The sequence below is a fragment of the Protobothrops mucrosquamatus genome, unplaced genomic scaffold, assembly GCF_001527695.2.
Source record: "Protobothrops mucrosquamatus isolate PMUCROS unplaced genomic scaffold, P.Mucros_1.0 scaffold464, whole genome shotgun sequence".
In the NCBI taxonomy this organism is placed as follows: Eukaryota; Metazoa; Chordata; class Lepidosauria; order Squamata; family Viperidae; genus Protobothrops; species Protobothrops mucrosquamatus.
This window is the reverse complement of record NW_015386785.1, coordinates 259,787-273,049: the sequence shown is the minus strand read 5'-3', so window position 1 is coordinate 273,049 and position 13,263 is coordinate 259,787. Positions and strand designations below refer to the sequence as shown.

Sequence of the window (13,263 nt, the reverse complement as noted above, 5' to 3'; positions counted from 1 at the left end):
GAGAAAGGTCCTCTCATTCATACACACACATGGACATACATACATTTCCCCTCATTCCCCTGGGCTCTAAAGTTAAAATTTAGAGCAGACATGTCAAACACAAGGCCCGGGGGCCGGATGTGGCCTGCGAAGTGGTTTCATGTGGCCTGTGAAGCCATCCTGGAAACAGTGAGGGAACGGCTCCTGCTGCCCTGGCCCAGGCCGGCCGGGAGCCAATGTACAATTTTGTGGTGGCCATCTATGCTGAAACGCATTCAGTCTTAGCTCCACAAGGCCATCTGGAAACAGCGAGGAACCAGCCCCTGCTGTGTTGGCCCCACTTCCTGGGTGCATGCTGGGGAGGTGTCATCCTTTGTGAGGAATGAAGAAATGCACCATTGCCTGGAAGTGGCCAGCAAATGGCCCTCGCCTACTTCACATATCTGGCTTGATGGGCTCTGGGGGAGGGGTTTTGGCAGGCAGCGGGGTGCTCTCCTCACGCGCCGAGAGGCTGAGCCAGGCAACACAAATCCAAAAAGAAACATAAGGCCACCCAGCTCCCAGCCTGCCCGGTTTCAGCAGGCAGCGGGTCGCTCTCCTCACAGCGCCAAGAGGTGAGCCGGGTGGCGCGAATCTGATGAGAAGTGCAATGCTGCCTAGCCCTCAGCCTGCCCAGTTTCAGCAGGCAGCAAGGTGCAAAGCTGGCGAGCTTCACACCCCCTGGGTCAACCACTTGGCACTGTAAGGAGAGCGCCCCGCTACCTGCCGAAACTGAGCAAGCTAAGGGCTGGGTGGCATTGCACTTCTTTTTAGATTTGTGCCGCCCAGTTCAGCCTCTTGGCATTGTGAGGAAAGCGCCCCATTGCCTGCCAAAACCGGACAGGCTGGGGGCTGGGTGGCATTGCACAGGTAACGTTGACTCTCATGCTGCTCATGGCATCCCCTCCCCCAGAGCCCACCAAGCCAGATATGTGAAGTAGGTGAGGGCCATGTGCTGGCCACTTCTAGGCGATGGTGCATTTCTTCATTCCTCTCAAAGGGTGACACCTCCCCAGCTGCGTTTCTTGCCTGTTTTTCTCCCTCCCTCATCTCAAATATTTTCCCACCACTCTGTACTTAGGAAGGAAAGAAGGAGAGGGAGGGTCTGAGGGAAGTCCTGCCTTAGTCCTGCCCAGCTGCCCTTTCACCATCCCCTTGCCCCCTCCTGCTGGCCTATCCTGGGGGGTCTCCCATCCTATTGCTAAGGAAGCTTTGGATACAAAGCCGGGTCTGCTCCCATGGAGAGGGAATGGGCCTCCCTCTGACTTTGCCTTCGTATCCATCATGAGCAACCTGGATAAGGAGAGCAAGCACAGAGCAGCAGCCTTGAGGAGGAGGTAAGTGCAGCTGGGCGCCCTCTTGGGGAAGTGGGGCTGGGCTTGGTGCCACGGGTGCTCGAGGGCCAGGCTGGGCATTTGACGTCTGCTGTCCAGGGCTCCCGGCAGCCCACACCACCATCCAGGCCCCCCCACATGGCCTGAGAGGAACAGTGAGGCTCCTCCAGTGGACCATGCCTTGGCACTTGCCCTGGTCCCACCCCCTTCTACCAGAGACCCTCAGATCTGTCCCACTCCTGCCCAGGCCCCCACAGGCACCCTTGACACGAATAATGTATAGCTGGCCATGCCCACCCAGTAGGCCACACCCACTCCATCCATGCCCATCCAGTAGGCCACACCCACCCTGGCCACGGCCCCCCGAGGGCAACCGCAATGCTGATGCGGCCCTCAAAGAAATTGAGTTTGACACCCCTGATGTAGACATTGTATTATAATATATTATAATATAATATATGTTATTTTATATTATATATATTATAATATATGTTATTTTTGTTGCTATATTTTTAATTCAAAACAAAATGAGATTCCGTGGGAAAAAATAAACTTCTTTTGGATAAATTTAAAACAAGCATGTATGTGAAGGAGGAAACTGGCTATGTGGTACCTAAGAAATTAATTCATAAGATGCTTGTTTTCTTTGGACATATCCCAAAAAATGAGGCTTTACATAGCTCATAGGAGACAAATTCTTGGCTATTTCCAAAGTTTTGAACTTTTACAGATATTTAATATGGATCTGATATCGCATTACATAAAAAACATTTTTGTTCCTCACCACATATGCTTTAGAGTTACATTAACAACATATAGCAGCATAAAATTCAGGAGTGGGGATAAATGTAGCAAAGACTGATTATACAGTAATTTAGAACTGATGGAAATGATGCTGATTGTGGTTATTGTGAATGTTTTTCTTTCACTATCTTAGTGTAAGTAAAAGTAAGTTAATGAAAGTAGGGGATCCTTGCAAAGTAACAGATTTTTCATCCAAGTACTATTTTCTTGACTTCATTTCTTGTAATATGTGCTTTCCAACACCTTTTGGGGTTTATTTTATACATAAAAGGTATACTTTGAATCTCTGTTTACCTAAGCTTAAACATAGCTTCTCTAATAAGAATGTTAGAAAATTAGATTATAACATTTTCTTGTAATTATTTTTCCCCCAGAATCTTGATGCTTTACATGATCATCTTGCTACAATATACCCAGGAATGCGTGCTCCTTCCTTTAGATGTACAGATGCAGAAAAGGGGAAAGGCCTCATTCTGCATTACTATTCAGAGAGGGAAGGGCTCCAAGATATTGTCATTGGAATCATCAAAACAGTTGCTCAACAAATTCATGGTACAGAAATAGATATGAAGGTAAGTGTTAAGATAATGTCTCTCCAATGATTGATAGTTCACAAATATGTAAACTTATTTATAGCAATTTCTTTATCTCTTTTTCAAAAGTAAACTTATTTTCAAGATACTGTGTTCCCATTGTTAGGCACACCGGATTATTGTGACAATGGATCATTACTTTGTTATTCTATTTACAAATTTCAAGAGTTAATTTTTATTTATAGGAAGTTACAAATAGCAATATCAGGAACAGAATCCTGTGTAAATTTTGTTTAATTTATGGCTAATTGTAATTAATTGATCCAACAATTCTAGAATCCTAAATATGTTTATGATACAAAATCAGGATTTGCCCCACTATTTTATTATCTGACACAGAATGGGGAGAGGATTCTTAAGAATGGACAAAAATACTACTACTAGAGAGTAGTATTACTAGAGAGTTTCCAATTCTAGTCTTCATAGAAGAGTTACTTTGGAATACCCCAGTTTCTTAATGTAAACCTGACTTCTCCACTTGGTGTCCTTCAGATTCTGTGAACTTTAGTACAGGTGATGAGTGCCCCCTAGTGCTTATGAGCAAGTCCCGAAGTTATCAATATTGCAGCACCACGGCAGTTATTCGCCCTTACAAGTGACCACAGTGGCTCTGCAACATTCACCCTGGTTATTCCCTTCCTCCCCACCCCCGCGCCGGGTCTCCCTAGGCACCAGGCCTTCAATACTCACCCTGTGAAGATCGAGATCCTTCACCTTCTTAGCTGTTCCAGGCCTTCAGTGTATTCGCAGAGAATGGAGGCCTAAAGTAACACAAGATCATGTGAGAGCAGTGGGGCGAGATCTCACACTACTGATCTTACGTATCTTATGGTACTTTAGGCCTCTGTTCTCTGCAACAGAGAATGGAACTGAAGCTAGGGGATGCTTCCACGTGTCTCCGGAGGCTGGATCCGGGCTCCGGAGGTGTTTTCCAGGCCGCTGCCACCTGATTTGAGGCTGGGGAATGCTTCCGCATACCATATGCAGTCCGATCATGGGGGAGGGGGGGACTGTGGAAGCGTTCCCCAGTCTCAAATCCGGGTGGTAGCAGCCTGGAAAAGGCCTACAGAGCACGGATCGAGCCACAGGGGCATGCAGAAGCATCTCCAAGCCTCAAATCCGGGCGGCAGCAGCCTGGAAAAGGACTCCGGAGCCCGGATTGGGCCACAGGGGGGTTGCGGAAGCATTCCTCAAACCTGCTCAAATCTGGCTAGCAGCAGGAACCATGGCAGAGAGGAGACGGATCTTTTCCAGGTGAGTTCAGCACAGCAGGAAGGGAGAGGGGAGCATGCAATATCTTAGTGAGAGAGGCCTTGGGGGCCTGTTCCAGCACTAGGCCCTCCATGGCCTTCCCCACCCTGAGATACCTCATGTTCGCTTAATGAGCCGCATGCGTTTTAATGAGCAAGGGAGTGGTTTTGTATCTTGAACAAGATTCACTCTATGAGTTTTCGAGTTACCAGTGGAATGGGCAGGCTCTATTACACTTGTAACACAAGGACTACCTGTAACCATAATTCCCAATTCATTAACCATGCTGTTTGAGAAGTACCAATTTGGGAATGATTATCATTACCTGTTCAGGTGTGAGGACATCAATTCCTTCTCTTTTTGTGTCCTCTTATTTTCTTTTTAAAAATATACACAAATAATAGACTCTGCATAGACTATGTCAGAACCCATATTCTAAGAGGACCCCTTTCTCACTTTAATCCTAACTCTACTCTTTCTATGCTTTTGGGTTCTGCCATGCTCCTGGAGGGGAGGGGGGAAAGCACTGCGGGCTATTGCTCTGATTTCCTCTGTTGCTACACTGTAACACTTTGCTGCTTCTGCATATTCCTCTTTGAACTATCTTTCCCCTTGATGTCAGCTAGAAGGGGGGAGAAGAAATGAATGCACCTCCAGCAATTGGTTTATCTCCACTTTTGGAAGGGAAGGTGTGAAGAGCCAACAAAACATCGCTGCAACCCTGAGACAGCCTGGCGTTATCTGCTCTTTCTCACAACGGACTTAACACCTGGGGATTGGCCCATTCAAACTGGCCGGAGGAACTTTGGGGTGGGGTTTGCTAGGACACTTTTAACCTATTGATCTGAATGGGAAACCCTCAGATCCTGTCTATTATGCCTGCTATCAGCTTCTCCTGATAAAGATTCCTTTTGGAAGAAACTGCTTCCATGAGTTCTGCTTTCTTAGGATGAGGTTTTGAAGTGGGCCCTGACATTAGACAAGATCTGCAGTAATCATCAGCCCAGAAGGAAAGCCCTTACCGGGGGACTTGGCAAATCATGTCAGACAATGGAATAGAGAGAGACGAACCTGCTATGGGGGGGAAACCTCCCGCCGAGCAGACCCCTGCAAGCATTCCAGTTCTGGATCCTCAAGCTCTTCGGAAGAGGATGTGGTAACAGAACGCTGCCACAAGCCTAGGTGGTCAATGGGCATTGGGAAGAAGGACAACCGGGAGAAGAGGGCCAGAAAGGTGACGCTCAGATGGGGCAGTCATCAACCAGGCTGGAAGGAGGAGATGGAAAGGTCTCTCGATCTCAGCGAGGACGAGGAGGATCACCTGGGGCATTCCAGCCAGTTGCTGGAACAGGCAATCAGCATGATGAAGATAGCCCTCGACTCCATGAAAGAGGAGAAAGCCAAATCCTACCGAGGTACCATCCGCATGGGGTCCGGCAGGAGAGGAAATGAAGGGGAACCTGAACTCGAGGTCCCAGACCCATCCGACGGAACCACCGAACCCGCCACGGTTGCCACTGCTGCAGCCACCCCTCGTCGCGTAGAAGCCACAGACAGAGAGGGGAGACAACACAAACAGAAGAAGAGGCAACATTCCATCCAGAAGTTCCCTCCACTAGATGTGAAGTTCCGTGGGAAGCCGTAGCACCTGGGATTCTTCCTAACCCAGGTACTCAACTATATGGAGGAATATGGCCGGGACATTCCCACCAACCAGGCCAGGATTTACATCATGCAAGCTGCCTTGGGTGGCATCGCAGCAGACTGGGTTGTAGACCTCCATGACTCTGATGCCCCAAAGCTACAGAATTTCAACCAATTCATGGTCTCCCACAGGCGCAGGTTTAAAGATCCTTTGGCTGACCGGAAAGCCTGGGAGCGGATAAAGATGGTGAAACAATCAGATGGCTGGTGGCAGAATACACCCAAGAATTCTGAACCCTGGCCAGCAAACTGAATTGGCCAGAGGACATCCTGCTTAGCCATTTCAAAGATGGCTTAAACTACGACCTCTACGATGCCTGCCTCCCTCGGGGAGATCCTCACTGGCTGCAAGATTGGTACGTCCTAGCCGAGGAAGCTGAGATCGACTTAGCCAAGAGGCAACGCAGAGGAGGAAGACCGTGGGGGAAATCGCCACTGGAGCCGACCTGTAAGTCAACAAAGCAGTCGTCAACCTCCAAAAGAACCACCGGGTATTTCAAATGTGGCAAGGAAGGGCATTGTGCCGCCGAATGCCATTCTCGCACCCCGACTGGAAAACCAGGCCAGGAAGTCCAGAAAACCAGCAAAGCTGAAGGAGGCAGCCATGAAAGGCACAGAGACCGTTGAGTACCCCACCTCAGCTCAGCGAGGAAAGGGAACTCCAGCCTACACAGCGGGATCGTCCAACTCATCCGATGACAACTCCAAGGATGAACCCTTGGTGAGTGGACCCATTGTGCCTCTCACCAGGACAGTAACTTTGCTAGCCCCGACCATGCCCAAAGCTGTAGAAGTTAGGGCATTAATTGACTCCAGGTGCACCCACTGCCTTATCAGCCCAACACTAGTGGGGAATTTAGGAATACCGGTGAGGAGGCTGAAGAAACTGATTTCATTCGGTCAGTTAGATGGGTCCATAGCAGGGGGGATGCCTGCCACCCTAGCAATGCTACCACTTCAACTCACCTTGGGGGACCACATAGAGACTATAACGTTCGTAGTAACCCCTGGCATGGAATGTCCCATAATCCTAGGCATGGCATGGCTAGCCAAATGGAACCCACGGGTGGACTGGAGAATGGCAGAACTTAGGTTCCCAAATGGGGAATCAACCAAGGCACTAGCCCAGCCCCAATCAGGGGAAACCCCAACTGAGAAAGCCACAATAGGGTGAGAAAAGGAAATACCCGAAATACCAGAGGAGTATAGAGACCTAGCTGAAGTGTTCAGTGAAGAGAAGTCTGATGAATTGCCGCTGCATTGGCCCACGAATTGTGCAATAGAAATCAGACCAGGCACGAAACTTCCAAAACCTAGATTATATTCTATGAGCCCACTGGAATTGGAAGAAATGCAGAAATTCATAGACAAAAATTTGGAAAGGGGATTCATTCAGCCAGCAAAGCCAAAGACGGCCACCCCTGTATTATTCCGAGAAAAGAAAGATGGAACTCTTTGCCTCTGCGTGGACTATAGGGCTTTGAACGCCATAAGCAAAAGCAATCTATACCCTCTCCCCCTCATGAAGGACATGCTATCTCACCTTTCAAAGGTGAAGATTTTTACCAAGCTAGACCTAAGGGAAGTATACTATTGAATTAGAATTAAAGAAGGAGATGAGTGGAAAACCACTTTTAATTGTCCCTTAGGGTATTACTAATTCTGAGTTCTACCTTTTGGGCTACAGGGAGCTCCTGCCATATTAATGCAGCTGATAAATGACATACTAAGGGAGCACCTATACAAGGACGTGCTCATTTACCTGAATGACATCCTTATATTCACAGAGACCATGGATGAACATGTCAAACTGGTCAGGGCAGTCCTAAACAAACTACAGGCAGCCCACCTCAATGCCAAACTTTCTAAATATGAATTTCATAAAGATAAAATAGACTATCTGGGATACCGCATATCCCCAGAGGGCATAGAAATGGATCCCGAGAAAGTCTGGGCAGTACTAGAATGGGCACCACCCCGCACGAGGAAGCAATTGCAGAGCTTCCTGGGATTTGCCAACTTCTACCGGCAATTTATTCCCTCTTTTGCCCAAATAGCCTTACCAATCACAACTTATTAAAAACCAGAGGGGAGGGAAAACCCAACCCAAGCCAGCTGTTAAAATGGACAGTAGAATGCCAAGCCGCATTTGAGAGACTGAAAAAGCTGTTTTCCATAGAACCAGTTCTAAGGCACCCCGACACCAACAAGCCTTTTGTAATTCAGGCAGATGCCAGAGACATAGCAGTGGGGGCTGTACTGTTACAAGAGAAGGACGAAGAAGCATTACAGCCCTGCGCATACACATTGAGAAAACTCACCGAAACAGAGCAGAGGTGGGCGGTCTGGGAAAAAGAGGCATACACAGTGCGATGGGCTCTCCTCAGATGGTGGTACTTTTTGGAGGGGAACAAAATTCCTTTCCAAGTGTGGACTGACCACAAGAACCTGGAAGCACCTAAGATGCCCAGGAAACGCACCCCTAAGCAAGCATGGTGGTTGCAACATTTCCACCGGTTCACACTGAAACATCTACTGGGGGGGGGGACTTCCTGGCAGACGCATTATCCAGAATGCCACAATATAATAGCACTCGGGCTAGTGTAACAAAACCGCTCATACCAGAAACACAACTGGCAGCACGAGTAACTACTCGAGCGCAAGCCAAACTGCAAAAACTGCTAGCGAGCTAGGCAGGAATTGAATTCAGAAAAGCACTAGAAACCGACAAATGGTTCCTAAGTCACAAGAACCTGTGCACTATTACAGATGGTCTACCCTGGGTGGGAGAAAAACTATATATACCCAAAAGTCAGAGACTAGCATTCATGCAACTTTGCCATGATTCAAAATCAGCAGGCCAGTTTGGGTTTGTGAAGACATTACACTTAGTTAAAAGGCAGTTTTGGTGGCCATCAATAAAAAAGGACATTGAAAGCTACGTAGCCAGCTGCCCAATTTGCACATCAGCAAAAAGATTACAAGGGAAATCACCTGGGCTGCTACAGCCAGTAGCAAACCCTTCGGCACCTTGGAAGGAGATCTCTATGGAGTTTATAGTGGAGCTACCAGAGAGCAACGGAAGCACAGTCATCTGGGTCGTAACGGACCTGTTTTCCAAACAAGTGCATTGTATCCCCTGCTCAAAGATCTCTACAGCAAAAACACTAGTGAAACTGTTCGTTCAGCACATCTATCGCCTGCATGGAGCCCCACAGCGCATCATATCAGATAGAGGAGTGCAATTCACATCGGAGTTTTGGAAGGAGTTTTTGACTCTGTTAGGGACCACCCAGGGACTGTCATCTAGTCATCATCTGTAAACGAATGGTGGCACTGAACGGTCAAACTCAGTACTAGAACAATATCTAAGATGCTTTATTAATTACCAGCAGGCCAACTGGACCGACCTACTCCCATTCGCTGAAGTTGCTTACAAACAATGCCGTTCACTCCATCATGGGCTACACTCCGTTCCAAGTAGCCATAGGACAAAGTTTTAATCCAATGCCAGAACTTTCCCCTGAAGAACCTGCCATCCCTTCGTTAAAGGAGTGGATTGCACAACTAAAGAACACCTGGCTGGTGGTTAGGAAAGCATTGGATGAGGCTAGACAAGCATATAAGACTCAAGCAGATAAAAAGAGAGTCAAGTCAAAACCTTTTACCATAGGGGAAATGGTTTACCTATCCACTAAGTACCTAAAATCCCTACAACCATCCAAAAAACATGGACCCAAATATGTAGGACCATTCCCCATTGTTAGAATTATAAACCCAGTAACAATGGAATTGGAACTTTCAAAATCCGTCAGGCAAATCCTCCCAATCTTCCACTGCAGCCTTTTAAAGCATGAGCAACAGTCACCATTAAGACCAACTGTTGCTCCACCCCCTCCTCCCACTATGGTAGAAGGCGAACAACATTTCAAAATTAAAGAAATTTTGGACTCCAGGAAATACCATGTCTCCACTCAATACCTAGTGGCATGGAAACACCTCCCATCCTCCCAAAATGAGTGGGTCCACAAACGCCATATTAAAGCTCCCAAATTGCTAAAAAAAATTCCACACCGAATACCTGATCAAGCCTGATTAACTTATGCATATATTTGTCTCTATGTCTCCACAGGTGAATCTCTCTTTTTTTAAAGGGAGGCAGGATGTCAGAACCCATATTCTAAGGGGACCCCTTTCTCATTTTAATCCTAACTCTGCTCTTTCTATGCTTTTGGGTTCTGCCATGCTCCTGGAGGGGAGGGGGGAAAGCACTGTGGGCTATTGCTCTGATTTCTTCTATCACTACACTGTAACACTTTGCTGTTTCTGCATACTTCCTCTGTGAACTATCTTTCCCCTTGATGTCAGCTAGAAGGGGGGGGAGAAGAAATGAATGCGCCTCCAGCAACTGGTTTATCTCCGCTTTTGGAAGGGAAGGTGTGAAGAGCCGACAAAACATCGCTTCAACCCTGAGACAGCCTGGCGTTATCTGCTCTTTCCCACAATGGAGTTAACACCTGGGGATTGGCCCATTCGAACTGGCCGGATGAACTTTGGGGTAGGGTTTGCTTGGGACATTGTTAACCTATTGATCTGAGCAGGAAACCCTCAGATCCTGTCTGTTATGCCTGCTATCAGCTTCTCCTAATAAAAGTTCCTTTTGGAAGAAACTGCTTCCACAAATTCTGCTTTCTTAGGATGAGGTTTTGAAGTGGGCCCTGACAGACTAGTTGTAGAAACTATCTGACTTCTGGTTTCTTTAATTTTATTCCTGTTCCATAAATTGAGAATGTCCCATACATTATTTTGTGTTATTATGGATGAAATCATGTAGAACAGCCTTTAATACATTATATACTTTATATCAGAAGTCAGGTGATATGACAGTTTAGCAGAAACACAAACATTATTGATTAGAAAGGATAAATAAAAGAAAAAGTATCATATATATAAGAGAGTGACTTCAGTAGGCAAACAGTGCTGTTCTTCTAGTCTTTTCTGCCTGACTTGGTTGGTTCATGTTTTTTCTTAACCCCACTGACAAAGAAAGTGTTTGTCTATGATTTTCATATATTACTATTTTAAAAAGGTTGTTCTATTTTAGTAAAGATTGTCAACAATTATGTAAAAGGATTACACATGTTGTTTCATATGAACATGAAATTGTCTTGAAAAATATCTCTTGGAATGAGGATTTTTGATAATTGCTCCACTTTTTAATTCAGGTAGAATTAAAAGCAATTGAAGTTGTGAGACAACTGAACATTTGTTAGATTTTTTTATTCTACAACTTTTGTAGTTTGCTAGAGCTTATTATGACCATTGTAGGAAATGAATACAATTGAATACCCAAGCAAACAATTTTGGTGGTAATTTTAAATATGTCTAAACATCACAGTCAAGCTTTTCTATAAATGCCAAATTTAGTTTAATGCATCCAACACTTTAAGTAGATTTATCTTGCCTTTCAATATTCTGTACATGTGAAAACAATAAAGATGATTTATTCACACATGGAATCAGCTTTATGTTCTTTTACTTTTCTACTATTGTGACCTAGTTGCAAGAATGAAATGGGGAGCTTTGCTTTAGTTTTAGTTTAGCTTAGCTCATACTATAAATTGCATCTAATTTTAATTATGATTTATTGGTATTCTTATAAAACAAGATTTCAGAATGATTGCTTTCATTTACCCATAGCTACATCTGATTACAGCTTCTCTGTTTAGGCATGCTATGCTTGAGGAAATAAAAAATTCTTGTTTCCTCTCTGATGCATTTAAGATGGAGGCGGATTTTCCATAATCTATACCAAGTTACTTGACTGAGTTTGAGTTTTGCCACCAGAACAAATTGGGCTCACCATTGACGGCAGCTGGCTAGCTAGGTGCTCCACAAACAAATTCTACCTATCTGGCAGCAGAATAGTATTCCCATCTGAGATAACATGGCTATTTCTGATGCTGGTTCAACTGAGGGATGGCACTGGTAGGCTACTTTCTATTATGCATTAAGAGCAATTCCTGCTTTTCAGATCATACAGAAAATGAATAAATCTAGCATTGTCAGGCAAAGTGACTGCTTACAAACTGAGGACTAAACTAGATAATATCTGTAATTCATACTTTAATGCCTTACTTCTGTTTTATCTTTTAAAGTGTAAATGTTGACTGTTTAATCTGGATAGGATGGATTGCACCATGGGTGGAGGATAACTGATTAGATAAACAGATCCAGTTGAATACTTAAAAAAAGAAAAGAAAACATCGTATCCTCACCGGTTTATTGATTTGCCTAACGTGGGCCAGGAAAAGCATTTAGTGAAATTAGAAGTGGAATAGGACAATACTTATTGTTTAGTTTTATCGAAAGATCTTCCTAGAAAAGTCAGTCAAAGGCAAATGAAATAGCTTTAATAAACAAAGACAATGCCCTTCCAAAGCAGGTGGGGCAAAATTGTGCATAATGTTGGCTAGCAAATATTTCTGGAAAGGTTATACAATTTTAATAATGACAGTGGCAAAATAAAGCAATTATAGTATCAATAGGCGCAATCTCAAAACATCTGGAGTACCATTTGCATATCATCAGCATTGACAAAATCCTCATCAGTCAATTGAAAAAGGAAAGGCAGAACAACTTACATCCTGAAATAGAATCTTTAATACCATCAAGCAACATCTGCCTATCCCACATCCCTCAGAAGAACTTGATAGGTGGATAAAATGCCAGATCCAGTCCAAACATCTGGCTGAGTATGTGACCAACAATAATTTATTAAATTTATATGCTGGCCAACTTCCAATGTTGCTGGGAAGCTTACAATCATTAAAATATTTTAAAACAAAATACAATAGAAAAATACACAGAGACAAAAACAGCACAAGGCAGAACAACAACGGCAAAGAAAATTGACCCAGAAGGTAACAGAAAGAAAGGGCATAAATCATGCTTTCCAAAGAGCCAGGTCTTTAAGGTCCTTCAAAACTCCTTCATAATTATATTAACATTAAATATTGTAATTAATAAGTGATTGTTTAGGCCTGCATCTTTGCACATATTATGATTTTCTCACTATAACTCATGCATATATTAGGAAAATTGTGGAAACACCTACTATTCTTCCCTTCTGGTGCTAAATAAAAATATTTAATTTATTCAAACAATATATGTGACAACATAGCTTAAATCTGGAAAAGAGGGGAATGGATTTTTTTTTGTGTGTGTGTGTTTTGCAGAAGATCTATTTTGCTGCTGCTCGGGAGGAGTCTGCTACATCTTTGAAACCTGATGGGCAATTTGTCTTCATTTTTACTGCTGTTCCCATGGTGAAAGACTTTGTAAATGTGCTGGTTGCTCTGGGTGTTTGTATGTAGGTCTTTGGTCATTCGGGTTCTCTCCCGCGTAAAATTGGAAGTGTCCTGGCGACGTTTCGACGAAGTCACATTCGTCATCTTCAGGCTGGTGTCTTCAGCTTCGTGCTTCTGGGAATAGTGTGCGATCGCAGCTGTTTCTTCCTTTTAACTGCCAGTGGGGTTTGAGCTGATTGGGTGGGAGCT

At 44.7% G+C, this 13,263-nt stretch overlaps 1 protein-coding gene across 1 annotated transcript in view; it reads left to right on the top strand.

The window, feature by feature from the left end:
- The window catches only part of GUCY1B1 (guanylate cyclase 1 soluble subunit beta 1), an 84,920-nt gene that overhangs the window by 46,275 nt on the left and 25,382 nt on the right, over positions 1–13,263 (top strand). The window contains exon 5 of the mRNA XM_015816543.2: positions 2,531–2,728. Coding sequence (XP_015672029.1) covers positions 2,531–2,728 — 198 coding nt within the window. The remainder of the gene's footprint in view (positions 1–2,530; positions 2,729–13,263) is intronic.